At 40.0% G+C, this 26956-nt stretch overlaps 1 protein-coding gene across 1 annotated transcript in view; it reads right to left on the reverse strand.

The window, feature by feature from the left end:
- Nucleotides 1-24676, reverse strand: part of PHF21B (PHD finger protein 21B) — a 59202-nt gene extending 34526 nt beyond the window's left edge. Inside the window, exons 1-2 of the mRNA XM_015870338.2 lie at nucleotides 24472-24676; nucleotides 5103-5195 (exon numbers count right to left, since the gene is read on the reverse strand). Coding sequence (XP_015725824.1) covers nucleotides 5103-5195; nucleotides 24472-24582 — 204 coding nt within the window. The 5' untranslated portion in view covers nucleotides 24583-24676. The remainder of the gene's footprint in view (nucleotides 1-5102; nucleotides 5196-24471) is intronic.
- Between the last annotated feature and the right edge of the window lie 2280 nt (nucleotides 24677-26956).

Raw genomic sequence — 26956 nt, forward strand, 5'->3', positions numbered from 1 at the left:
AACTTTGTTTCTGTTTTCTGCATACATACAGTGAATATTAAATATTACTGGATTAAATATTATTTTCTAGGTTATACACATTGATTAAGGTATCCTGAATTAGATCATGCCTCCTTTTCCACTAGTATTCCAACACATCCCCTCTGAAGTGCAGAGGGTTATGTAGCAGAAAGGTGCAAAACATCCCTTAGGGGATTATAGTCCTTTTCTCCTCTGACACTGTAATAATGACTTCCTCCAATTCAATTGTTCCATACTCAAACAAACAATAAAGCACTTTTTTCTCTCTTGAACAATTCAGTTTAACTTCTGATACAGGCATGCGTATCAACCAGCTTCTTTCTCAGTTTCACAAAGGCCAACTCACATTTAGTAATAATATTTTTTCCATTTTTTTTTTTTTTTTTAATGCCTATGCACAGTCCTCACGTATTACGTGACTATAATGATTGTTTTAGACTTAGGATACAGAGAGATGCATTGCCACAGACCAGTCTGTAAGAACATTTTCCCTGCCATCGCACAGCTCAGGTGCTGGCTAGAAGGGTTGTTTTCCTTTCAAGAAATATTCCATAAGTACAATCCAGGAGTTGGTTTGGGTACACATGTGAAGAAAAGTAGCAGCTGTCAGTGGAACTGTGCTGATGATAAGTATGACAAGAAGTGTTATAAGTGCAAATGCGCTTCTAGGTTATGGGAACATGTTGAGACCACAGCCTCTGGTTGGGCTCATGCTGTACCTGTGATGAAAAAACATATGGTAACAAAGCCATTCCTGCCCCAAAGCAGCCTGCAGCCTAGTGACTGAATGCAGATCCTATTGAATGACACACAGTAAAATCACTCCAGAAGAGAAAAAATAGGCAGCACTTGACAGCAGAATTGGCTAGGGTCTATTGAAAAACACACACAATTTATGTAAAACAGTTCCTGTTTCTGTTCACTATTAATCTACGTGATAGTTCCACCATGGGCTTCTGCCACACAGCTTTGCACTACTCTAGTCAGGAATGCCATGAGCACAGCAATCTCAAGCCTTGCTTTCAACTAAGAGTGAAAAAATAGGTCAGGGAAATAGCATTATAATCTGATTTAACTGCTCTTCAAATCATCACAGTCCCCCCACTAATTTCAACAGGAACTGGATTGGGCCCAAATTACAGACTACAGAACGGGAGGTTTATTTTAATACCTTCATTGCTTCATTGAAAATGTTCCGCTGGAAGAACTAAGATTTATTTTTCATGTGCCTTCAGGTGGCTACAGAGTGACTGACATTTCTATGTAAAAACATCAAACCACACAGATTTTCTGCACCACAGCTGAAAACTGGAGCCCCAGCCTGTTATGGGGCCACCCCTCCTTACAGTTAATGGGTGCAATCAAGCAGAGGAAGAGCTTGAGAATAGAGTGCATCACCTTTGTGTTTTAGTATAAGATCTCCACAACTTGCTTCTGAGAGTGAAGCGGAGAGTCTACAGTTTAAAAACATCTCACTGAACTGGAGGGTTCGAAGGCCAATGTAAGATGAAAAAGATCTGGATTGTCCTGTTCTGCCCTATGCTTTTGTGGCCTCATCTCAAGTCCTGCGTGCAGGTTTGGGCACCATAATATGAGAAGGACATAAAACTATTAGAGAGCATCCAAAGGAGGGCTGCAAAAATGGTGAAAGGTCTAGAGAGGAAGATGTATGAGAATCAGCTGAGGTTCCTTGGTGTGCTGGGCCCAGAGCAGAGGATCTGATGGAGGCCTGATGGCGGCTGTAGCTCCTCACAAGGAGTGGAAAGGCAGCGCTGAGCTCTGCTCTGTGTGACAGTGACAGGGCCCAAGGGAACAGCATGGAGCTGTGCCAGGGGAGGGGCAGCTGGGGGTCAGGGACAGGGTCTGCACCACAGGGTGGTGGGACCTTGGAACAGGCTGCTCAGGGCAGTGGGCATGGCCTCAAACTGCCAGAGCACTTGGGCAACACACTCAGATATAGGGTTTGATTTGGGGTGGTACTATGTGTAATCATGAGCTGGGCTTGATCATTCTCCCTGAATCCCTTTCAAGTTGAGATATTATACTATTCTATGGAATTAAAATCACAAACATCGCAGCTCATAGCAGAAATTGTATTAATTTGATGAAAACAAAAATAACCACATATTCTGGAAAAAAAAAAAAAAATAGAAAAAGAAGTCTGCCAAAGAATCTTGTTTTAGCAAATAATGAATGCCTAAAGAAATACTGTTTGTATTATGCAATGAACTTGTAATTAATGTTTGTTTGTTCTCTCTTTAATAGCAGTACTGCATAAAGTGATGGGATTTTGCTGCCATTTGTGAATATGCAGATTTTGAATCTTCATTCCCCATATGGAAGAGCTCCCAGGGGGTCATATCATAAACCCATTCAAATTATCAAAATAGATTTGTAATTTGTATCCATACAAATGTGGAAAATGAGAAAGCTGCATGTATTGTTTTATGTAAGTATAGCTAAGTGCCTCAGTTTACTTGTATGGTGATTTTCTGGTTGACTGCATTGAGATAAATCAAGAGCCTTGATGAGGAACAATGAAAGCATCAAAATATAAATACAAAGGGCCATGTCCCATCCTTCAGCCACTCCACAGATAAGAAGAGAGGCACATATAGACAAGATTAAGCCAGTTCAAGAGATTGTCCCTGTGCCTGATGCTACACTAGCACAAACTGCAGTTAAACTTAGCTGCTTGAGTCAGCAGGTACACATGCCGGTGGGCTTACTGAAATCTCTGCTGCCATGACTTCATTGCTCTTAGAGCTCTTTGTTACCCATTAGAAAAGCCAGACATCATTGCACAGGTAGAGAGAGGCTGGGGAAGGTTAGGATGCAGAACAGTGTTCGGCCTCAGATAATATGCATGAATATGGACATTGTACTGCTTCAGTCTTTTGTGTGATAGGCCATGTTCTAGAGGAATAATGAATTCTGGTTTGTTGTGAGAAAGCTGTCCCTTTAATTTGCTGCTATGAGGGCACTTGAGAAAGGTTTTAGCAGATGCCATACTCATTCGAGCCCTGCTTTTTAATATGTTTGGGCGACAGTGACAAAGCTGCCTCTCAGAAAAACAGCCCTAGAATGGTAGTGCTGCACCACCAACTCAGAGCAAGGTGCACAAGCTATGCAGGTCACCCAAGAGGGACAAAATGAGATTAGTAATCATCCCGCCCTGTAACCAAAACTGATGCACAGTAGCCAAGGGGATATGGATTGTGACAGGACTCAGTTCAGCACATTTTTGAGGTCCTCCTGGAAGATACTAAACATCCCTTCATTTCTAAAACAGTTTCAAAATGAAAACTTGATATCTTTTAAACATCAAGCAGAAAGTTTTGGTGGCTGGGGGAGCTCTTCTCCAGGAAATGGTGTGGAAACTTTAAACTCCTCTATAGGCTTTGAGCAGATGAGCATATATGCCAGGATGAGCTGCAGAAGAGACAGCTTGCAAGTGGGGGAGGCTATTGCTGAAGAAGATCTAGGCCTGTGAAAACTCAGAAAACACATAGAACACAAGTACTCCTGATAATGAGGTCTTCTATGCAGCTGCGTACTTTAGTTTTAGTTCTGATAGAGGTGAGATTGCTGTGTGGTTATTTCCAATGTAATCTATATGAAAAGGAAAATCTAGTAAACTATGGCCCAGGGCTGCAGCAGAAGCATTGATATTTCATTAATACTAAGTGAAATTTCATAAACAGGTATGAAATTAAAGACTGTTCTAGAACACAAATGAAAAAAGAGAAATACAAATACTGCCATGAGCTCAAGAGAAAGATAGAAAGAAAATATATTATTACACTTTTTTCAACTCTTCAAAACTGAATCTAACACTGAAGGAAAGTTTTTCTATTTAACACAAGTATAAGAACACTGATGCTTCTATAAGTTCAGCACTTGCAATGCCATCAGCACTGCTAAAACATAACCTTAACAATAACTTAAGTCCTTGTTACGGGTCTTTTCACTGCTCTTGAACTTCATCTATTTCCAGGAATAATCTGCTCATCTTTGACACCCCCAAATGGCAAAGAATCAATGTGTCATTATGCCATAAGAACAGCTGAAAAGCGAAGACTCAAACTTGATAAGAAAACTATGACCTTCACTTTATGTTCACAGCTTTGTTTTCTATAAAATGTAATTTAAAGAGAGAATTTAAGAACTTTATCTTGAAAATACAAATACTCCTTCCTCCAGGCAGACTTAGTTCACCAATTTGCTACTAGATTTTGCCACTATTATAGAAATATAGAAAATATAGAAAATATTAGAAAAAAAAAATAAAGAAACAATAGAAGACCTAACAGTGACTTCAGCATTAGAAGAATGTTCAAATACGAAAAATAAACCTCTGAGGGCTATGTAAAGAGAAATACATCTGTACTTAATAATCATGACTCTGAAAAGATAGCCACTGCAGTAAGAAGCATGTTGAAAATGACATCTAATGTTTTTGAGAAGAAGGGCTGAAATGGGGAACAAAGTGTATGATTAGGGAAACTATGCTGGATATTCAGAAAAGAAAATTCAGGTCTCAAACTGAGCATAAATGGCCTAATACTTTCACACAGACTCTCAGTCTGGTATCTGGGTTAGTTGAGACAAAACACTATACTGGGATAAAGAGAGACAAACTAAGAAAGTTAGTAAAATAATGTCTAAATTGTTGTCAGTCTAAATCCTGAACAGAAAGGTTAATACTTCCACCTCCCTTTCCAATCACAGATTTGCATGTTTTTTGCATCTATGATTTGTGATTCATTTTATAAAGCATAAATTTACAGTTTGCCATATGTATTTTGTTCTTTCACAATGAGTCTGAGTTGTTTTTATTTCGTATGACTTTTCATTGTGCTAAAAGTATACTCCCAAAATATATCTGATATTTCTTTTCTTCACAAATTGGAGAAATCATAGCTCTGCTTTTCAACTCACTAAAGGTGAGTTGCCCAGTAACATACAGGATCTACTAAATTTGTTCAGTCAAATGAGTGTGCAAACCTACACAGGCCTTGGCACCAGATGGGAACACAGCTGAATACATATAAAACAACACATGGGACTGTATTTCGTACCTGAGGTAGCACTGCTGGTCCTTGTCCTGCCAACCTCTGCAAGGAGCTGACCTGAGGAACCTTAATGGGCACTGCAGTGATAGTTCCCAAAGTCTGTTGAAAAAAACAACAACACAAAACAGTAGAACAAGGTTTAAAATACAGACATAGCTTGCCCAGGATCTGCTCTACACAGAGGTTCCCTTCCCAATCCACTTGGAGTAAAGAGTTACTTTCCCTTCTCTTTAACTCACTTCAAAGAACTGTTCATTAAAGCCAGTGCCTTCCTGGAGTATCTTCTAACTATGTGTGCAAAGGATGTGACTCATTATTGTGCTTTTTTTTTTTTTTTTTTTTTTCTTTTCTTTTTTTTTGGTACACACAACAAACAACCAGGTGGCAACAACTGAAGCAGTCTAGGTTTGTTTTCAAAAGATCTGTAGAAAGGTGAAAGGTACCATCACGAGACTTCAAAATGTGCACTAGCAAGATGATGCATTACATTATAGCCAGGGTCATAAGAGAAGCTCACTGGGTTGTAGTAAACATTAAATACTGAATTATTAAAATGGAAAGCTATTTATAAACATGCTTTAATGCACTGTAATATTCAGCTAGGACAACTGTTTACACAGTGATAGGACAAGGGGGAATTCTTTTAAACTGAGACAGGAGAGGTTTAGGTTAGAGATTAGGAAGAAGTTTTTCACACAGAAGGTGGTCCATGCACTGGAACAGGTTGCCCAAGGAGGTTGTGAATGCCCCATTGTTGGAGGCATTCAAGGCCAGGCCGGTTGTGGCTCTGGGCAGCCTGGTCTGGTGGTTGGTGACCTTGCACATAGTATGGGTGTTGAAACTAGATGATCTTTGAGGTCCTTTTCAACCCAGGCCATTATTCTATGACAGCATCCACTTGGGCCAATGCAGCAGCTATTACCATTTACCTTTATTCACCCTTCTCTTGAATAACAATTCTATTCAATCCTTATTTAAGAGATCCAATGTAGCTCCTACAATGAGGAAATAAAAATCGTTGTCTTTCTCATAAAGTTTACTTTCTAAGTAGAGAGCCTGTAAACCCAGTAATGTCCTTCTCACTTATGAATAGAGAAGGACACTGACAGAACAAGTAAAACATGCTTTTGTAATACTATCAAATACACATAAATTCCCCATCTCCCTCTAAAAATTCTCTGAGACTGTTCAGCCTCACTCCTTTGCTGACTTTTCATCCATCTATAGAGATATAGATAGAGGTATGAGATCTATTTCAGACAGTCTGAATGGTAGATCATTTTCAAGACTCACCCACAGATGCTCCCAAAATACTGGATCTGAAATGTTGTAAATAGCTTGTACTTATTTTCTTCAACAAAAAGGATAGATAACTCACAAATTTAATGGTGGATCCTAGATCTAGAGAACATCCCTAACTTTTACCCTTTACTTTTTTCCACTCACTCATCCTCTTACGCAACTCATATTTTAGTTAACTGGCCAGTATTCTTAAGACAAGTTTGTATAACTTCTATCCAATGTTTCCTAATTGATGTCATTATAAGAGCATGGGAGACACAGTCACTGGAAAAAAAAAACAAAAAACAAACAAACAAACAAACAAACACAAAACGAACCTGAAAAAATGTATTTGTTTGCTAGAAATGGCTAATAACAAAAGAAAAACAGATTCAAGTGAATTTATCTGAATGTAAGCCTCCTCAGAACAAAGATATTGGATCACGGCCAGCAAAATAAAATATGCTATGTTATTCCAATCTGATAATGAAATTTGTCAATAAAAATGAAAGTATAATGAAGTCAGCTCAAGCAAAGACAGGCTGTGTTAGGTCCGTGTTGACGAGTTCTTTTCAAACTTCAACATCAGTGTCAAAAAATACCCTGCTTCATTTTAACTACAGTGTTTGATAAGAATACCACGCATTTTCATGCAGAATATTTTTAATAAACCTGTCACACAGAGTTTATATTTTCAGCATTGCTACTCTTTCTTTGAGATATTTGGTTGTGTGGTTTTATATCTTCAAGAAAGTTTAAAAATTGCCAGTCAACCATCAAGGAAAACTGCATAGCTATAAGCATGCAAGATCATTTTTCCTGAGTGCCCATAGATTATCGGTACCCCTCTGTCCATGCCCATGTGAGGAAGAGAAGGGGGAGTTTCCTTGCATCTATTCCTATAGAGTGACATAGGGGATAAAAACCGGAAGGATATATATAAAAATAATATCTGCATGAATGGCTTGTTTGCCCTCTCTACCATATAATGACCTTCCACACTGGGAAGGATGACATAAGAAATTCATGGTGGGAAGAAGAACTTGAGAAGCCATCTGCTTTACGGCCTCTTAGTAGATGCAGTGCTACTCTCTGCTTTATATTGCCATGAGCTACATTAATTCAGCCCAGCTGTTTTTCTTCTACAACAAAAAGGAATTTACAAACTCAAATTAGATAATCTGAAAGTTTATCACACAATATTATGTACATTTTCCCTTCATCTCAAAACCATTAATGAATAAAGTGATCCCAAGTTTTCCCTGTAAACACCACGGCTTCTCACAGGCTGAGCATAGCCCTCTACTGCAAACTGTAACATGAAGTTCTTCCTTCAGGAAGGTCATGCTTAAAGTGTGGCTGAAGTGTTTACCTTTCCTGTACGTGCTACCATAGACCTTGAAAACTCGTATTTAGATATTCATATTCCTACAGATACGATTGGATTTTGCAAGGATTTTCAAACTGTCCAACAGAATACCACGTATCGAAATCAGAAGTGCTGACACTGAATGAAATTGGGAATTGACTATAAAGATAAGAATCAAATTACTCAGAAGTTAGATAAGATGTGGTTATCAACTGGTAGGATGCACAAAAACTTCGCATAACAAATATCCTTTTTTGTACTACTTCAAATATCAGTCTCAGAAGGAGAAAAAAGGAATAGAATGCCTCTATTCTCTGAGAAAGGAGCTCATCTCAGCCTCTAGGAGCTTTGCTGTGCCAGCTCTGCTATGTTTAAAAACACACAGCAATGGGGCTGTGAATGTGAATGAGAAGAAACAAAAAAATGCCATAAAACTGCTCTAGTTCGTTCTCTTGGCTTCACCTGAAAACAAAGGCAGGATGCATTGACTGTGGGTATCAGAGGAATGAACTATCATTAGTTCTGTCACCTGAGCCCTAACAAAATTCTTCAGATTTATTTTTCTGAAGTAGAAGTTCTGCAGCCATCTCAAGAGAGCAAAAACAAATGATAGCATTCTCAGGTTATGAAACTTTCAGTGACAAAGATGCAGCCTACTGTTTACAAATGTTTTTATGGTAAGGACCTGGTATTTAATATTCAAGCAGTGTCAGTGCATGCATCACACGGCTGAGGGGAAATTCAAAATTTTTATCTCAGTTCAGACAGGAGTCTATTTAAGGATCTATCTTAATATTCACTGCTTGCATTAGTTTGTTATTGTCTCTCAGCATGGACAATAAATAGGTCAAGACATACAAGAAGGACTCAGCAACAGAAAACTCTGAACTGAACACATCTCATCTTTTATCTCAGGGTACTCAGTATTACTGTCTCCATTTATAGTGATGAGAAAGAAAAAAAAAAAAAAAAGACATTTAGAGGCAAAATAATGTTGTAAGAGCTAAACTTTTGTACAGGTGGAAATCCAAGCCAGACTTCCTATTTCGAGTGTCTCATCCACACTCCTGATTAATATCATCTCATCAGTTGATGCAGAGTCACATTTGACTCCCCTGTCTTTTAGGTCAGTGACAACCATTTTCACTCCCAAACTGTCCAGGCTTGCCACGCTGAGCCTGAAGGATCAATCATCACTCACTAATTCCACACCTCAATTTCCACCCATGCAGGGTTTTATTTTCTCCTTCCCTTTTTCTAATTTGTCCAAAGAGCAAGCTGGTGCACATTCTTATAAACCTTTAATTAACAAGCTGAAAAGACATTTTTCTGGCAATGCCTGACCTTTAAGCACTTTGTATGAATTTATCGATACCAGCAGAAACAATAATTTAAAAGGTTATTTTATGAGTGCTGAATAGTTTATGGCAGCACTTTTGTCAAGATAAATGAGTTTCTTATTACTACATTTACAGCTCTGAGCATTTTAATAAAAAAGGTCTATAAAAGTCAAAGATAACTTCAAATCTTTCCTCTGTCTAAGTCTGCTTGGGTTTTTCCGCTGACCCTCTGAATACCTATAATGTGGAAAGAAAACCATATGAAGTGATGGGGGGAAATTAAGAGCCAAGTTTCTATTTGCCTACAAACAAGCAAGTTCAAAGAGTAGGAGACCTGCAGTCTAAGCTCTTGAGTAAATGTTACCCAGTAGCATATTCCAAAGGGTCACATTTTGAATTGCAAAAACAGGTGAAGAGAAACAAGTGAAATAATATGGATGTAGGTTGCTCCAAAACCAATGCTTTCTATTCATTTCCATGTAAACTACATCAAATACAAATAACACAATAACACTATTTCATAGAGCACATTTCTTAGCTACAGAGCAGTATTCTTCAACATAGTCACCGACATTAGCTATGTATTTTTGTCAGCAGTGAACAAGAGCCTGCATGCTGTGCTCATGAAAATCTCCATGGCTGTCTGGAATGTGGTTTAGATTTCATGTCACTGTCACCAGTACTGAAATGCATAACCCACCACCTCACTGTGCTAAAATACATGGTTTGGTCACCATCAACATTTAGCACACATTGATGAGTGTCAGTGGATGCCATTTTTTCCACATGGAGTAGAAAGACATGGAGGTACTGGAGCAGGTCCAGAGAAGGGCAATGAGGCTTGTGAAGGGCTTGGAGAATCACCCCTATGAGGAGAGGCTGAGGAAACTGGGGCTGTTTAGTCTGGGGAAGAGGAGGCTGAGGGGAGACCTTATTGTCCTCTTCCAGTACCTGAAAGGCTCTTACAGTGAGAGTGGGGCAGGTCTCTTCTCACCAGTGACAAGTGACAGGACAAGGGGAAATGGCCTCAAGTTGCGCCAGGGCAAGTTTAGGTTGGATATTAGGAAGAATTTCTTTACAGAAAGGGTGGTTAGGTACTGGAATAGGCTCCCCAGGGAGGTGGTTGAATCACCATCCCTGGTTGTGTTTAAGAGCCGTTTGGATGTGATACTCAGGGATATGATTTAGTGTAGGGTTTTTAGAGTTAGGGTACTGGTTAGGCTGCGGTTGGACTTGATGATCTTCAAGCTCTTTTCCAACCTGGGTAATTCTATGATTCTATGATTCTATGCTTTTGCTTCATATGCACTTCCATGTCAGGCACCATTTTGTCAAACTGCCTCTCTGCTGCCATCTGTCACAGCAACAATATGCAATGGTTCAGCTTCTACTGCCATACCATCAGCATCACCCTTGGATGTCATACCACAAAAGTGAAGGCATTAAAGGACAAAAAAATAGTTAACCTTGTGTAAACAAACAAACAAACAAAAAAACAGGAAAATTTAGAAGATACTGCTAAACACAGCTGGAAAATAAAATCATTTCTCAACATTACTTCTATTAATGCCCAACAGGATTGCATCTATTTGCTGCATTTTCTCCTCCTACACTTCTGAATCAAATCAAAACTGTCCCTTGATCCAGGCTCTCAGAATTAACTGAGGGGCAGAAGTATGTAGGGACACTGGCAAGTGGAAGATATAAAACATGAAACAAAGAAGTATGGTACGGACTGAACATAAAAAATTTAAAGGACAAAGACTAGAGATGCTGAGCCAGAAACAGGGATGAGATTTACATTGTTGGTGATCAGACTATATCAGACTGTATGTTCAGTTTTCTACTACTCGTTATCTCACGACTTAATTAGTCAGTTCCTGAGTTTTTACATTCGCAGTTGAGCTCCTTTGCAATTTTAGTGAACTTCTGCATCTTAACTCTGAGTAAATACATATAAATGTGTATCTGCATATGAGTACACAGGTATGTATCTCTTTTTTACCAAAATATATTTAAATTTTAGTCAGCTTTGGTAAATAGATTTGTCAGACCATCTCTTGATATATTAGCTTTGAACTACAAATTCTTTCCCCCTTATTTGGATGCACTAATAAAAGCTTAAGGACCTGTTCCTACAATTCAACATCCATCTAAAGTCATTGATGAGCTTGGTAGAGGAGTAATTTCAGTTTAGATCACAGACATAGAACTGTTAGTGGACACAGCTCCACTCCCATTCCCGAATTATGCCAGTACAGATGAAACCTCTGAAATCAATCCCTGAAGAGAAGCAGACTTAGTGAGTCGCAGAAGGTTAAATAGCCATGTAGTTTCAAAAGCCTGCTGTTACAGCATGTCACCAAAATAAATACTTAACTTGGGAACATATAGGTTTCTTGTAGCTTAGCAGAACAGTTCAAATTATTTGAGTTCAACTGATGCTGCATTACTGTATTATTTGCAAACTATTTTATACTGACATAAATACTGCAGCGCAAATATTGTGTTCCTACAATGTACTACAGAAATACTTTTTTTCTTTAAGTACACATGCATCTTTTTAAGATCTAGGTCTTCTTCCCATTGCAAATAAGATATCTAAGCTATTAAAAAAAATGCTTTTGTCTGTTATGTGTTCAATATTGGCAACAACAGTTTTACAGAATGGATTTTTAATGTGGTAGTGACAGGGGAACAGATTGCTATGGCAACAGCAAAGATGAAAATTCTTAACCTGAATGGATCGTCACTGAAGTAATTGCAGGTTTTTTTACCCGTTCTACATCCATTTTACAACTTGAATGCTGCATTCAACCTTGAGCTTGCTTTATATAAAAGCCAAGCACGGTATGCAACCTCCAAGTTCATTTGACTTCAAACTTACTGTGCCTTTGCTCAATAATCATGGATAGTTACTGTTCTCTAGCTTACTTAAACAGTGGAACACTTTTATTTTTCCATATAATCATCCAGTAAAAGCACTGTGTGCTTGGAAGTAACTGAGATTTCTGCAAGATATATGCATGTAAGTATTTTTTCTTTCCCTTTTGGACCAAACTTGTAGCAAAAATTTGTGGGAATCATTCACAATGTTCAAAGTATAGTGAAATCACTCTGTATGGTGTTTCCAATAATCTGGTGAAATAATGACATGCTTTAGTTTCACACTTGGACTGTACTCCAGAGACTGCACTTCAGGCACAAATTAGGTGTAAGCAGCAATTTTACTAGAATTTCATAGAAATTGAAAGATTTCTTCTGCAGCAATCCACTGTGTTTATTTTACCCATTTCCTTTCTCTCCACTCAGAACTAACTAACTTCACACACATGTGCACAAGTCTTACTGTTAGATAGTAGGCAATGAGAGAGGGACACTACCTCAGCACCTTAAAACCCACTCTTCACTACAGCCAATTAACAGTGACTCAGGCCATGCCTGATGCTTTTGCACCCAAGCAGCCTGCTAATGCTCCACTGCCTGCTTCTTGGCCCAATAACTGGACAGCAGCAAGCAGCATCAGCCATGGCATTTCTCTAAATCCCAAATCTGTTGTGAGGACAACCATGCAACCAAATTCTTCGTTGCTTCTCATCAGCAAGGAAGTCCACAGGTGGTAGCAGAGCTAATTAGATATATCAGAGAGGCATAAGCAGAGAGAAAGTAGAATTTTCTGCTGTCACCACAGCTCCAAGGCTTTTCAGGGCACCATTTAATCTACTGCTATCCCACAGTGTTCAGACTTCTCAGAGAACTCTTTCCACTTCTTGCCACTTGCACATCCCCTTGGATGCACAAACTCAGTTTGATGACACTGTAGACAAGTGTTCTGGCAAAGGAAAAATATGTTGCATGAAATTAATGACTTTCCTACTTTAGAAGCTCCATGCCTCCTTCCACGAGAGGATGGAGAGCTGCACCAAATACCTCTCCTTAAACACAGTTTCCATCACCTTATTTACTGGTTAGTATCCTTTTTTAAGACACTGTTATTTTTATCAAAAGAAACAGTCAGCATTTTTCTTTAGTCATTAGATCACAATCTAAGTTTATTTAAAAAGAAAGCTATGCAAACTGCATTAACATGAACATACCTATTCTGTGGCTTGAAGCTTTATTCAGAAATCATATCTAATTAATTGTCTCCACCTCCTGCACAAATGAGTAAACTGAGCTGTACAACACTGCTCTGCAGCTGTGATCATACCTAGAGTCTGTTGCACAGTTTATTCATAGAATTTGCTGTTAAACTCCTAAACTGTTCTAGGTTGATGTTGTTTTTAATGACTAATGCCTTCAAATCACTTACTCTGTTCACTGTCTCTGAAAGTATTTTTTCATTAAAGGGTAAAGTGTAGGTACAGCAGAGCCTTGCTTCTTTCAAGCTAGTTTGAGCAGGAGCAAAACCTCCAGCAGAGGCAGGGCAGCAAAGGCACTGCTGCTGCATCCCTACTGCAGGATATAAAGGCTGGAATGAGAAGGTGGTGGGAAGAAAAATAACGGGAGAAATGACCATTGTTCTGTACTGACCAAAGAACCCTTGCCTGTTGAAATAGCCCACACAGGCTCTCAGCAGCTAGGAGGAATGAAGAGTGCCTTCCACATCATTCCACCCAAAAGGCTCCAAGCTGCTTTAGCAGTCCAGACTCTGATTTTTATTATGCATTCTTCAGTCACTCTGGAAACGCAAGGGGAGTGACAGCTTGAGATGATCTTATTGCTCACTGCCACACTGTACTTTTTGTCATACCCATAGCAGTGCTAATTCAGCTTGCTAACCAGCTTAAAGAAAGTTGTTTGCTGGTTGAATTAGGTGAGGAAGAAAGCAACAGAATGAAGGCAAGGGGAAGAGCAACATTTCCTATTTAGGGAGGGGGAGGGGGGACAAGAAACACAAAAGCAGGGGAAAAGAAAAATGGCCTGACAGTGCCAACCTTCCTAAAGAAAGCAATCTATTTGATCAACTCAGCTATTGTGACTGCATGTTGTTACCAAAAGTAGCTTCTTTGAGCATAAGCCTGGGGAAGGAACATGAAGTCTTTGCCCAAAATCCACATTAAGCATGTTTAAATGTGACTGATCTTATAATTTTACTGTTAAAATAGTTAGAAGAAAGGAAGCAATAACTTTACCAAGAAATGTTCATCTGAATGTACATAACGTCCCATAAGATTGCTGTATTTATTTTTCAGGCAGGCTTCTCAGCAATATTGAGCCACCTGCCCATCAACAAACCCAGTGGGAAATACTGCCTTACATGGCTGAATTACTGTTCTTATTGAATTCTTAACTTAGGTATTCCACAGTTCTGGGATTGCAGCTGTGCAAAATCTTTGTAGTGTTATTAGGTGCCTTCTTCTCATTAAAATAACTAACTAAATAAATAAATAAATACTTAAAATAATTAAAAGAAAAAGAAAAGAATACAGCACATTTTTCAGTTTTGGAAGGTGATAAACTCTATAGAATTCACTTAAAATGTAGGTGATCCTTCAACGATCTAAACAGAAAGCCTGATCTTCTATGTCAATTTGTACAGATAGTAATAGGATTTGGCAAATTCATACATGAATGAATATGCATACATGTAGAAACATATAAATTATACACTGTATGCATGAGAGTTTTGAATTCTGAGCTCAAGGCAGTTAAATTCACTTCAGCAGTGCAGTATTTTTGAAGATCCAGTATAAACGTTTTGCTAAAAACAAAAGACAAAGGGAGAAAGTAAGTCCTGTGTTTTCAGCTCATGTACTTAGCCGACAAAGTCTTCATAAAAGCAGCACGATGAACACATCTACAAACCATGATTCAGCCTAGTGAAGGTCTGTGTGTGTATCCACGCTGAGATCACTGCAGAGATCAGGACTCCAATCCACAATCATTTCCAAAAGCAAAAGGGAGAAAACTATTTATTTAATTAATTAATTAGACAACGGTATCTCAAATCCACATAAGCTGCCAGGGAGCTAACTTTACTACTAATCACTTATTTTAATTTTTCAAGCTGACCATCTCTTACTCATAAAAGGTTATTTCTATAACGCTGTTGACCCCAAAAGCAAAATGATGATAAAGGATGCTACACGGGTCTACATTCTACTTGCAGATATGAAATTTCAGTGCAGTCTACACCCTGCCTATCAAGACACACATTGATGTTGATACTACATAATAACTTCTAAATTCAGAAACATGTTGGACAAGGAACCAGTTTGATCCCATATCCCTTAAGACATGAGAACTAAGAGTAAGCACTCTGAACATTGTTGTGTCACTGAAAGCCACTTACTCTGGCTTTTACTCACATTAAGAATACAGAAACAGCAGAGACCTGCAGCTTCTTAACTGCTTGTCCTTCTCAGGAAGGCTGGACTTTTCCAGCAATACTAACAAATGGAGTATCCAATATCCAACACAACAAGGAATGTTAAGAAGTTATATGAGCCAGTAGACCACAGATTGTTGTCTGGATGTTTTGAAAGGATAAGGGCTGGGAAAAGTGAGTGATGTCATGCTTCATTCTGAAGTAAACACTGTGAAATCAGTAAACAGGGTAGTGGGATTTTATTAGAGCAACTGCTAATTCATCACCACATAGAGTCTTCTCTGGTCATATCTTGTAGTATCCCTGCCAAATTTCTAACAGATTCTCATTACTGTTATGCTAAAATAGCTGTCTTTTTTTAACATTTTGGCAAACTCACTCCTGAAAGAGAAAAATGTATCACATTAAATCAAGTAAGGATGACTGGTGTGATCATTTTACACACATAAGGGGTAAACATGAAGATAATATCCTTAAATCATCATAACACTTAAGCAAAATACAGGAAATACAATGTTACTTTAATTTTATCAAAGTTGTCAGCCTCTTTCTAGCATTTACCAATTTGATCACTGCTAGTTCAGTAAAAAAACTAACTTATTTCAAATGTAGCCAGTCATCTTTGATTCAGCAAGGGACACAGCAATCAAATTATTTGTAATATCACAATCCAGCACTGTATGTGCAAATCTGATGACAGTTGCTGAACTGGAGTCTTAATAAAATCAACACAAGGAACAGGCTAAGCAGAAGTCTATAATAAGAACCTGACTGAGTTAAAAACAGTTATCCCCATTAATTAATTAACTGCTCTTGCTTTTACTGGCCAAATCTCTAAGGACAATATTTGGGCAACAAATTAGAATAATCAAAACGATTAAGATCTCAGCAGAGAAATGCAGGGATATACAAACTCAGTTACAAGCACAGGATTAGTTCTACTGAAGACGCGAATTATGCACATGGTAAAGTTAAACTAGGGGTCATGGTCAGCTGCAGGACAAGATTTGAACCTGTTATCTGAAATTAGGATACTGAAGCCTGATTGTAAGATCAACAAAAACAATTTCAGTTTCTCTTACCTTGTCTGGTACCTGGCCTATATAAAAAGCGTTTACATTTCAGAGTTCATACTGATAAAAATCCAAGTCCAATGCAAGCCTTTCTACTTGGAGAGCAAAAAAATATGCTAATCTACAGAACATCTCCTGCACAAGCATTATCTGTACTGAAGCAAGATCAAACCTAAGAACGATTTAAAAGCAGCCAAAGAAGAAACAGGCTTATGATAAATAAAAGTTAGTAGCTAGTCTTTTCCCCCCCACACACACATACACATATGAGTATCAAAAATACACAATCTAGCTGTTAACAGCCATCCGCCAACACTGTCCTTGTCACTGATGGAAACTGAAATATAGCTGTCTTGTTATTCAGCTAATCTCTAAATTTAGAGAAGAACAAATTTGGTTAAATTTGGATCAGATCCTTCTCTGACTCACAGTATCCTTCAAGGTACAAGTCCTTCACGCATCACACAAAAAAGACTACTGAATCTTAAGCATGATCTCAGACACTGCACAGAGTCAGTAAATTCAAAAATATATAAATAACAGGAATCCCGTAGAAATAATTATGACATAAAAAGCAGAACAATGCTTACAGGCATTCAGGGAGAAAGTATTTTAGTATTTTATAAACCCACATAGCTCCATTTCTTTGAGCACAACTCCGTAGATTCCTACTCACTGAAGGTCTGGCCTTCCATATAGCAGTATCTCCATAGACAGATTTTATTTCTCTCACACACACATATACACTTTTAATTGCTTATTGTGTAGCAATTTAACTTGATTTTTTTTTTATAAAATGGCTGTGATGTGAAGAAAAGATAACAACTAAACCCTAACATCAATAAGTGCTAATAAATATTAATAAAACATAAGCACCACATTTATTGCTATGTGAAACCAGTTTATTATCCACAGATGAAGTCAAATTGCTGCCTTTATTACTGTCAGGAATGACTTCTAAGATATTTCTATTTAGCACTTGAGTATTCATCAGCACTCTGTATTTACAGCATCTATGCTCTCTCTCTTTCTGTCTGTTCCTCTGCTAGTTATACATAAAATAATTTAAGAGCAGTATTTTCTGTTACAGTCCTCCAATTAGTTTAAATACAGGCTCAGATACACATTATGAGATTAACAGCTGACCTATTGCCAAATCCTGATACAGTTACAACACCAACAGGAAATATTATAATGTTTGTATTTACAACAGAAACATTGAAAGAAGATAAAAAGAGTTTGTAGTCTTGTATCTAACACTCAAATTCCTACCCCATTCAACTACCATTCGAACCATTCAACTACCCCATAAACTCCACCGATAATGAAACAAAAACATCTTTTGACGATAAATAGAACTAAGATGTTTGGCTATACTCCAAAGCGTTTCATTTCCTAAAGTGCTGCCTTTTATTAAAGTAGCAGTACGTGTGGAGTAAGTGGATGTTTTTATGCATCCTGTAATTTAGAAAGCCTAAGAGATGATTTCCCCACCCCCAAAGTTGATCATCTTTCATTATTACAAACTGCACTTAAAGTTTGAATCACACAGCCCTCAAATTTTCTGTCCATCCCCTTGCATTCTTAATTCCCCATTTTAAATGGAACTAACTTGAAAATTCTGACATTTTCAAGAATGCTCACCTGGTAATTTCTGTGAGGCATAGACAGCCTCCAATTACAACAAAATAGCTATAGTGTATTACAATTTTTATAGCATTCTTTGGTTTTCTGAAGTGAGTCAACGCTCTCCATGGGAATTACTCTGATTAGCATAAAAACAATAATGTGCTATAAACTCTTAGCATTAGAATAGGGGACTCCGAACATTGTTTATGTGGATGCTATGTAACAGTGTGTAAAAACATCACAGAAACTTTCATTAGAGGGTTGCCTACACAGTTCTATGCTTTAAGACTTTCAGTATTAGGAAGTTAATGTAGTTTCCAGGAAAAGGCATGAAATTCAAGCAAATGCATTTCCCTCCTTTCTCTTTTGGTTGATTCTCATATTACTTCTGATCTGTATATAAGGCCCTAGATGATACACAAGCAGACCAAAAAGCTTTTATTCAGTATCAGGAGCCACTGACAAAATGAAAGCACCTTTAGTTGCCTCCTCCTGCTCATGTTCTTCAGTAGGCACTATTCCCAGATGCTTGCAGGAGGGAAATCTATTCAAAAAAACCCTCTTCACAATAACTTGCGGAGGGGATGTTCAGTGACATGCGTGTTGCAGAAGACTGAACTGCAGTACACACTCCAAAACTGGGAGTTCCTTTTGTTTCCTGGTATGCTTGCTGGTCCCCACAGAAATAAACTGGGAAAAGTTAGTCCCAGATTCTTAAAACAAACAACCAGACAGGTAGTGTGAGTTCATTCCTGCTTATGCTTTCCCTTTTCCCCCTCCTTTCCGGGCCCCAGGGTGGGGCCCACGGGGTGGCTTCCCCTGTCACGGGCATAGGTAAATCTAAGTAACCCGTGACACTACTGAATACTCTATTGCCTTCCCTAGACATTTTTGGCTAGGTAAGGAATACCATGTTGGGGCTAATAGACTTTTATTTGTTTGTTGATTGTCTTTAGCCAGTCTTTCACACTGGTAGTTGTTTGACCCTATCATAGACCAAATAAAAATGCAGACTGAGAAATGCAGAAATCCACGTACTTTAGATGTACTGACCATATAAATATGACTAGGATATTTGAAAGGAATCCATTTATAACCAGGAATCATAAGTGCTTATTCTGAATCTGACATTTAAATATCCCATCAACAGCAACCAGCATTGCAATACGGTTTAATTAACCTGAAAGGATGTAATTTTATGCTATTTAGCAAGAAATACAAATTTTAAAGTGCTTTTACACAGTATATATTGGAGTAGTAAGGCCAAATCCTGCTCTTAGGCTACCCATATCTAAATACGGAGTAAATTCATGTATCTCCTTAGATATCTACCTTAATAAAGCTGTAGTTAAGATGGTGTAAATGAAGCAGAATGTGTCACACTCTCTCTGCAATTCATTTCCTAAAACTACCATGCTTTTTACAACATTCTAATGGTAGAGTTGGAAGTTAGTAAAGCCCCTACATCAGAACATATATCAATAGATGTTGTGTGTGGTTTTGAATTCTTGGAGTTTCCCATCATTTTGCCTGTTATTAATAATTTAATTTGGCTGAACCACCTCTCTTTTTTTACATTTACAAAGACATCATGAACATTAAATGCCTTAGAGCTACAAAAAGATGAGATGTGCTTTAAACTGAATATTAACATGCCTTAAAGCTATCAAAGAGACTGAATTTGTAATATTGAACTCTTTGAGATCCCATACAAAAAGCATTGCAATGTCTTTGTCCTAGTCATATTCACAATGTGTCCAACACCTCTATGAAAGACTTAGACCTGTGGTGTAGCGGACTAAACACAGGGTGGTGATGGATGGACCTGAACTTTCTCCTGGGTAGGTGGCCCTGCCTGTAGCAGAGGGGTTGGAGATTAATGATCCTTGTTGTCCCTTCGAACCCGGGCCATTCTGTGATTCTGCTGTGTGCCTTCAGAAGTCGCTTCATGTCTCCACACTCTGGTTCCTCCTCAAAGTCTGCCTTGCCTGCTTACATCAAATGCTCCTTAGGAGACATGTTCTCCAACAAATGGAGACCAAGAAGGAAGTCTAAGCAAGTGGTTAACAGGCTTTTAAGACTCTACTTCAATTCTCTGCTCCATCAGGGTGTCCATGAGATCACAGGCAAGACGCCTGGGCTCAAACACACTGAGCTCCCAGAATTCAAAAAGCATATGAATTATGCTCTCTGACACAGGGTTTAAAATTTCGGTGGTCCCCTGTGGAGTCAGCAGTGGTGATCCTTGAAGGTCTCTTCCAACTTGAGATATTCCATGATTCTATGTTTCTATGATTTCTGACTGCATGAAGCATACGGATATAGATCCAGATGGACACAGATTACCAGATGGATAGATTCATGTCAAGAACAGTCAAAAAGGGGCTGTGGCATGCAGCAAGGATGTGTGGGGCAGTTCTTCCCAAGGGCACCTTGTGCAATATGGATGTATCTAAGTCATTCTTAAAATGAGCAAAAAGTTCAGTAGTGTGGATGTCATCACATTGATCCTATAGTTTTTGGGATTTTCTTGTGAAGAAGCATAAATCGATCCTTTATTTCTCAATTTTCCATTGGGAAAATGTGGAATAATAGCACCTTAGTCACAATAATTCCATACTGGGAAAATAAATCAACTATTGGCTTATGCTCAGAAATTTTGGTAACATGGATCAGAGGAGAAAGCTATATATAGCCACATAAACAATAGAGATATATAAATCTATAAATAAAGCCTCTAAGTACAACTGCAATACAAATAATAAATAAAAGGCAAAAAGACTTAGTCATACATGCAGGTGGATTTCCAATTATGGAGGAAGCACTTTTACAGAAAGCAGAGTGGAGCACATTAAGTGGGATGGAGAAGAGAAAGGTAATAAATCATAGTACAAATAAATTATTCTGAAAAATGGCCATCAAAGTCAAATATATGTTCTTAAACTTCTGGAATGCAGTTGTTGTTTTTTAACTGTAAACGGAATAGAAAGATAGCTAAGAAGTATATATGAACTTCCTCCTACACAAATAAAGGCCACTTTTCCCTGAAAATAAATAAATAAATAAATAAAATAAAATTGATACGTAGTGTTCTAAATCTATACAAGGATACAAGGAATTCTTTGAGCTGTGTAGTTAATGAAGCAGTTGTGGAGAATAGTTTACCATCCTGCCAAAAATTTATAGCTCCATAAATCCTTGTGCTGTATTTTACTTTGAAATAACCTCCCTGTACTCACAAGCCCCAAGATGCTACAGCACATGTGCATGTGGAAGCTTGCCAAACTTTCCTCCAGCTGACTCAAGGAATACATGTGTCAGAAGGGAAGAATGGAAAGTAGCAGAATGCAGATTTTATGCTGTCAAATTTGGAGTCCTGATGGGCAGGGAATCACTGCCTCTGCAGACCACCTCTGCAGAGCAATGCCATGTACCTGCACACTGGTGCTCCATGGCCCAGCACAGATACACTCATCCAGGGCTTTCTTCTCTTCTTACTGCTCCCAAAAAGCAGCCAACAGGGCTGACAGCTGCATTCCCCCCTCTTTGCTGGTTCTCCCAGGAGCTGGCTGATCCAACTGGCATTCAAACAGCCAAAAGCCTTTCTGCTTCTCCCAAACTAGGTTCTGGGATGCCTGCTGGCCCTCAGTTTTGCCTTTTAGAAGAGAATGAGGAGGTAGCAGAGGGGCATTTTCTTTACCCAGTGCATTGTTCCAGTAGAGCAGATGGGACTTTGCCCTTCAGCAAAGTAACCTCATCCTGCTTTTAGAGAGGAAATGATGGCTAGGATAGGAACTAGCAAATACCACATAAACACAATAAAAATGTAATTTGCAGGGTTATATTAAAATCTCTTTACAGTGAGAGCACTTTGTAGGTACAGGCACGGTGCTATCCCACAACTCTTATGTAGCTCTAGGGCATTCTCTACACAGAATAGCTATAGCTGTTCTGTGAAGGCAAAGCACTCCTAGTGTGTATGGAGCATATGCCAGCAAAATTCAGCTTATGCCAGCAAAATTCAGCTTTTGCCAGCATAACTTGCTTCAGCTCATCCAAATGAAGCTCCAAGCTTCGTTTTTCTGTGCTGGATAAAGAGCTGTACTCATGACAAACCCGCACGTACGCTTTCATCGGTGTAGCTCCATCAGTCATGTCTTTATACATGGGATTGACACTGAAAGGCTGCCAAGGAAAAGTGTAGACCTAGCGTTGGCTTCTGGAGCTTGTGATTTCCGATGCTTACAGATTTCAATCATGGTTAATATCACAACATTTCCTGTTTCTAATAAAAGATGTGATAAATATCTAAACAATCCCTCAGTATCCGTTACACGCAGATTTATTTAGATACTTTTTCAATGCAGATAAGGCTTCAATTACAGCCAACAACATTTCAAAATCACTTTAAAAATCTGCTAGGTGAACAACAGCCTCAAATGAAAGTGCTGACATGCAGCTGTTCGAAGGAAAATTCTTTAACAAACTGACATTTCATCCTATCTATATTTAAAAGTTATGCATTTAGATGATAGTGTTTGATGCTCCATTTTTCCCACTGAGTTTCATTTAGCACTTCATTCTCCTTACTAGATACCACTTGAGATGACTGTATGCACACATCCTGATCCCCCAAAATGCTTTCGAGCAGAAACCACTGTTCAGAAACTTATAACATTACATTTCATGCCTTTGCCCTTTCCCTCACTTTGCAGATGCAGAGGGATAGGCTATGCTACACCAGTAATCTAATTTACTACTATCAGCTTACCACCTTAAACTCAGTTTGCAGAAGCCTCTCATTATCCTCCGTCTCACAAACTTCATAAGTTGAAGCGGAAAGAGAAATACTTTTCTGAGCCACAGCAGTGCCACAAATAAAAAAGTAAATGTTTATTAATAAATGCCAACAAGGAAGTTTCCATTTGACATTGCAGAGCTTGTAGCTAAGGCGTTTCTGCTATTGATTTGTAACCAGAACTCAGGATACAATCAAGATACTAGCAAGAAGAAAGTACAGGTACGTTTCTTTTTTTCATTGGACCAGAATAAGAAACCTTGCATAACAAATTTAATTTGGGTAGAGGACTGATAATTAACATGCAATCCAGCACTAAGCTCCCTGACAGCTTAGGGCCAGAGGTCAGCTTGTGTTTCTATACACTTAAAATTCAATATCTCTAATTGTTTTTATCCATGCCTGCTGACTGTTCTCAAAAAGATGAAGCCACAGTAGTTCTCTGCATCAGAAACGTGTCACTGCATACACTGCCTAAATAATGAGAGATACCACACCACAAAGTAAAAGTTGTTGAAAAGTTGAAACTTTCATCACTTATAACTTTTATGATTACTTTCCAAAAGCCTAAGAAAGATCATAGAATCATAGAATCACAGAATCACAGAATCATAGAATGGGCTGGGTTGAAAAGGACCATAATGACCATTTAGTTTTAACCCCTCTGCTGTGAGTGTGGTCGCCAGCCACCAGACCAGGTTGCCCAGAGCCACATCCAGCCTGGCCTTGAATGCCTCCAGGGACGGGGATCGACTGGTTGAGCTTCAACTGTCTTTTTAATGAAGCACAAACAACACCTTCAGTACAGGAAATCACCCATCGTGGTTACAGACCAGAAATGCAGAGATTCCCCAAGCTGCTGAGTCAGTGTAACCGCACAGACAGCGGTGTTCTCCCAGAAGGGGGACAGTACAATGTGGTCCCCAGTGGCTGGGTGCATTTTCATGCTGCTAGCTGTGTGAAGGTAAGGTGTTCCCTCACTCTGCCACTGAGGAAGGATCTCCTCGAATATCACAGAATCACAGAATTGTAGGGGTTGGAAGGGACCTCTAGAGATCATCGAGTTCAACCCCCCTGCCAAAGCAGGTTCCCTACACGATATCCGACATCCCCACAGGTTCCAGCCCAGCTTTATCTTATGGATAACTAACATCGCTTGCCTGGTGCCATACCACAGTCCCTGTGTTCTTCTGTACTGATAATCAGGGACTCACGTCCTGAGCTTGTGCTGAGGCACTGGGATGCAAAAAGCACATCACCGGTGCCTCTACGCGCAGAAAGGAGGAAAGACATTACATCTCCAACGCTAGCAACCACATTCTAAACCGTAAAGTTTCAGACACCCCTTTTAACTCTGTCAGCACCACCTCCCTCTCTCAGCACAGCACCCAAATACCCACTGCGACGGTGCGCTGACCTCAGCGAGCATCCCCTTCCTACTGCGCTCCCTCCCCCCTCATACCCCGGCGCCCCCCCGGCCCGGTCCGACCCGGCCCCGCCCGCCTCCCGGCCCGTCCCACCCCGCGGCCCGCCCCGCCCGCCCGACGCCGTTACCTGGGCTCGGGAGCCGAGCTCGGGCTGACGGCGGGCGGCCGTGGTCTGCAGGTTGATGGGTGCGCTCTGCGGGGGCTCGCCGCCGCCGCCGTTCAGGTGCGCCGTCACCATCGCGATGGGCGCCTTGGCCGGCACGACGGAGATGGCCAGGCTCTGCGCGGGGCCGCCGCCGGGGCTCCCTCCGCCGCTGCCGGGTGCCTTCAGGAGCGCCGGGACGCCGCCAGGTTTGGCGCTGCCGCCGGCTCCGCCGCCCACCAGTACGGCCGCGGGGCAGCTCCGCACCGCCAGCTTCTGCGGGAGGGAAGCAGAGAGAGGAGCGTCGTCACCCCATGGCCCGCAGCGCTCCCGTCCGCAGCCTCGCCGCTGGGAGGCGGTGGGAGCCGGATCCTGGTGCGGGGATTCGGGATGCGGCGGGGACGTTGCCGTCCTCGCAGTGCCCAGCCCGTCCGTGCCCCGCTCCGGCTCTCCGCACGGGACTCGTGGTACTGCGGCGTGCGTGAGGAACAGCAAAACGCAGCTTTGCAGACTCCCGGAGCGCCGCTTCTCAACTGTGCCTGCCTCACTCAGCTTGAACACCCTGAGTGCTCGTTCTTTCACCTTGCTCTTACTTGCGAGTCACGTTTTCTTCTCTTTCGACTACTTTATTTATTTGTTTTTCTTCCTCTCAGGTGTTTCAAGCTACCTCTTCTGCAGAGCATCCATTCTAACTCTCAGTCTCGCTGTTTCTCTTCACAGCTCTGAGATCACAGCAGAGCAACTGCCCTCACCTGTAGAACCAAGGTATGGTACCTAAGAGCAGTTCCGAAGTACAGCCGTTTGGAGGGGCCACACTTTATGTGTCCGTGTTTGTGTCAAATGCTCAGTTCCAAAAAGCAGAAGCTCTATGGAGCTGTTTTGGAGTGATCTCAGAAGCTGTGCTTAGGTAGGCTGGGTGCAGATGTAGACTGTTCCCAGCCTCATCTGATACTTGCAAGTCCTAAGCATCTCATCTCTTCTAGAGTTGGAAGTAAAGGTAATCCCGTGAAGACCTCTGTCCATGTTTGATTTTATGCACTTGACAGTGCTGTCAGGTAGAGGCTGCATCTCATGTGCGTGCAGCCTTTCAGGAGGGCTCCCCACATTTCTAGGGCTGCTGCTGTACCAGCAATGCCAGTCAGAGTTTTGTCTGTAGCCTGTTTTAAATACACTGTGTATACTAGCAGATAGCAAATCACAAACACGCTCTGTTCCTTTCAGAATCACAACTGAAAATGACACTTCTGGGAATAATGCAGAAGCTGGGTAGTTCCAAACTGACTTTTACAGAAATTCCTGCCTCCTTATCTTTAAGCTTTAAATGCCCAGTGGTCTAATATGCTTGCTCTGGGGACTGTCAGTATGTTTACATGAAATCACATTATTACAGATACCCGCTTCCTATTTTAATGTAAAGAAAGATCAATCTTCATTTTAATATATCAGCATTATTCTACTGATTGTGGTGGCTTTATATAAATCATTTTAAATTTTGCTTACTTTTGTTTTCATGCTTGTTTCCTCCTCTGCCCCACCAGTATGTGGGAAACGTTTCTTATGACAACAATCTGTAACACTCTTTATCTGTTCCATGTGAGTAGTGTGTCGTTACAGGTGTGCAGCACTGCTGTGTGAAGGAGAGCTGAGCACTGCCTCATCCCACCTACTGAGAACTTCCCTGCACAGTGCCTGGCGAATCTGCGGTGCAACACAAAGCTCTCAGGTTAATATTTCAGTGCTGTGCTTATGTTTTTCTTGTGATTTATGTCACGTGCACACCACTAAAGGTTCACAGATGGGAGAAAAACCACTGTCCTTGGTTCCAATGATGTAAACCCATTATCTGGAAGGCAACAGAGATAGCCTAGGAGCACAATCCCAGCTCTGCTGCGTACCATCAGAATTTTGCTGCTGACAGCAGTAGCCCTAGGATTTCTTCTTCTGTGAGTAGTGAAACAACTCACTATGGTTGAGAAGTTCCTCTATTACTGAAGTGTATTTTCATGTTTGTCCCAGAAAGGTGAATGTTTAATTACTTTAATGAACGAAAAACTTTGGACAAATTCCTGGTCTTCCCACATTTAATTAATATTTTCACTTCAATAAGGCTTCTACTACATAATATCCTAAAGGCATCAATGCAACATTACTTTTTTTTTGTTTGTTTTTGTTTTCAGAAGCAGAAAACATCCAAGGAAACAAAACTGATCCCAAACGATACACAATTTGTTGCTAGCTCAGTGGAAAAGGCAAGTCAGTAAGTAGGGGGTAGATTATCACTTTCCTGACAGAATGTAATATGGAAGCATCACGAGAAGTACAAAAGCAGGAATTTTGAAAGGAAAAATGAGGAATAATTCACTACTCAACCTACCATCCGTCCTTTTTCTGCTGTTCTCCCTACATGCATTAACTGTGAATTACTTTTGCACATCTTTGCATGTGATGTGCCAACGTTTTCCCAGTAAAC

Source organism: Coturnix japonica, chromosome 1, assembly GCF_001577835.2.
Source record: "Coturnix japonica isolate 7356 chromosome 1, Coturnix japonica 2.1, whole genome shotgun sequence".
In the NCBI taxonomy this organism is placed as follows: Eukaryota; Metazoa; Chordata; class Aves; order Galliformes; family Phasianidae; genus Coturnix; species Coturnix japonica.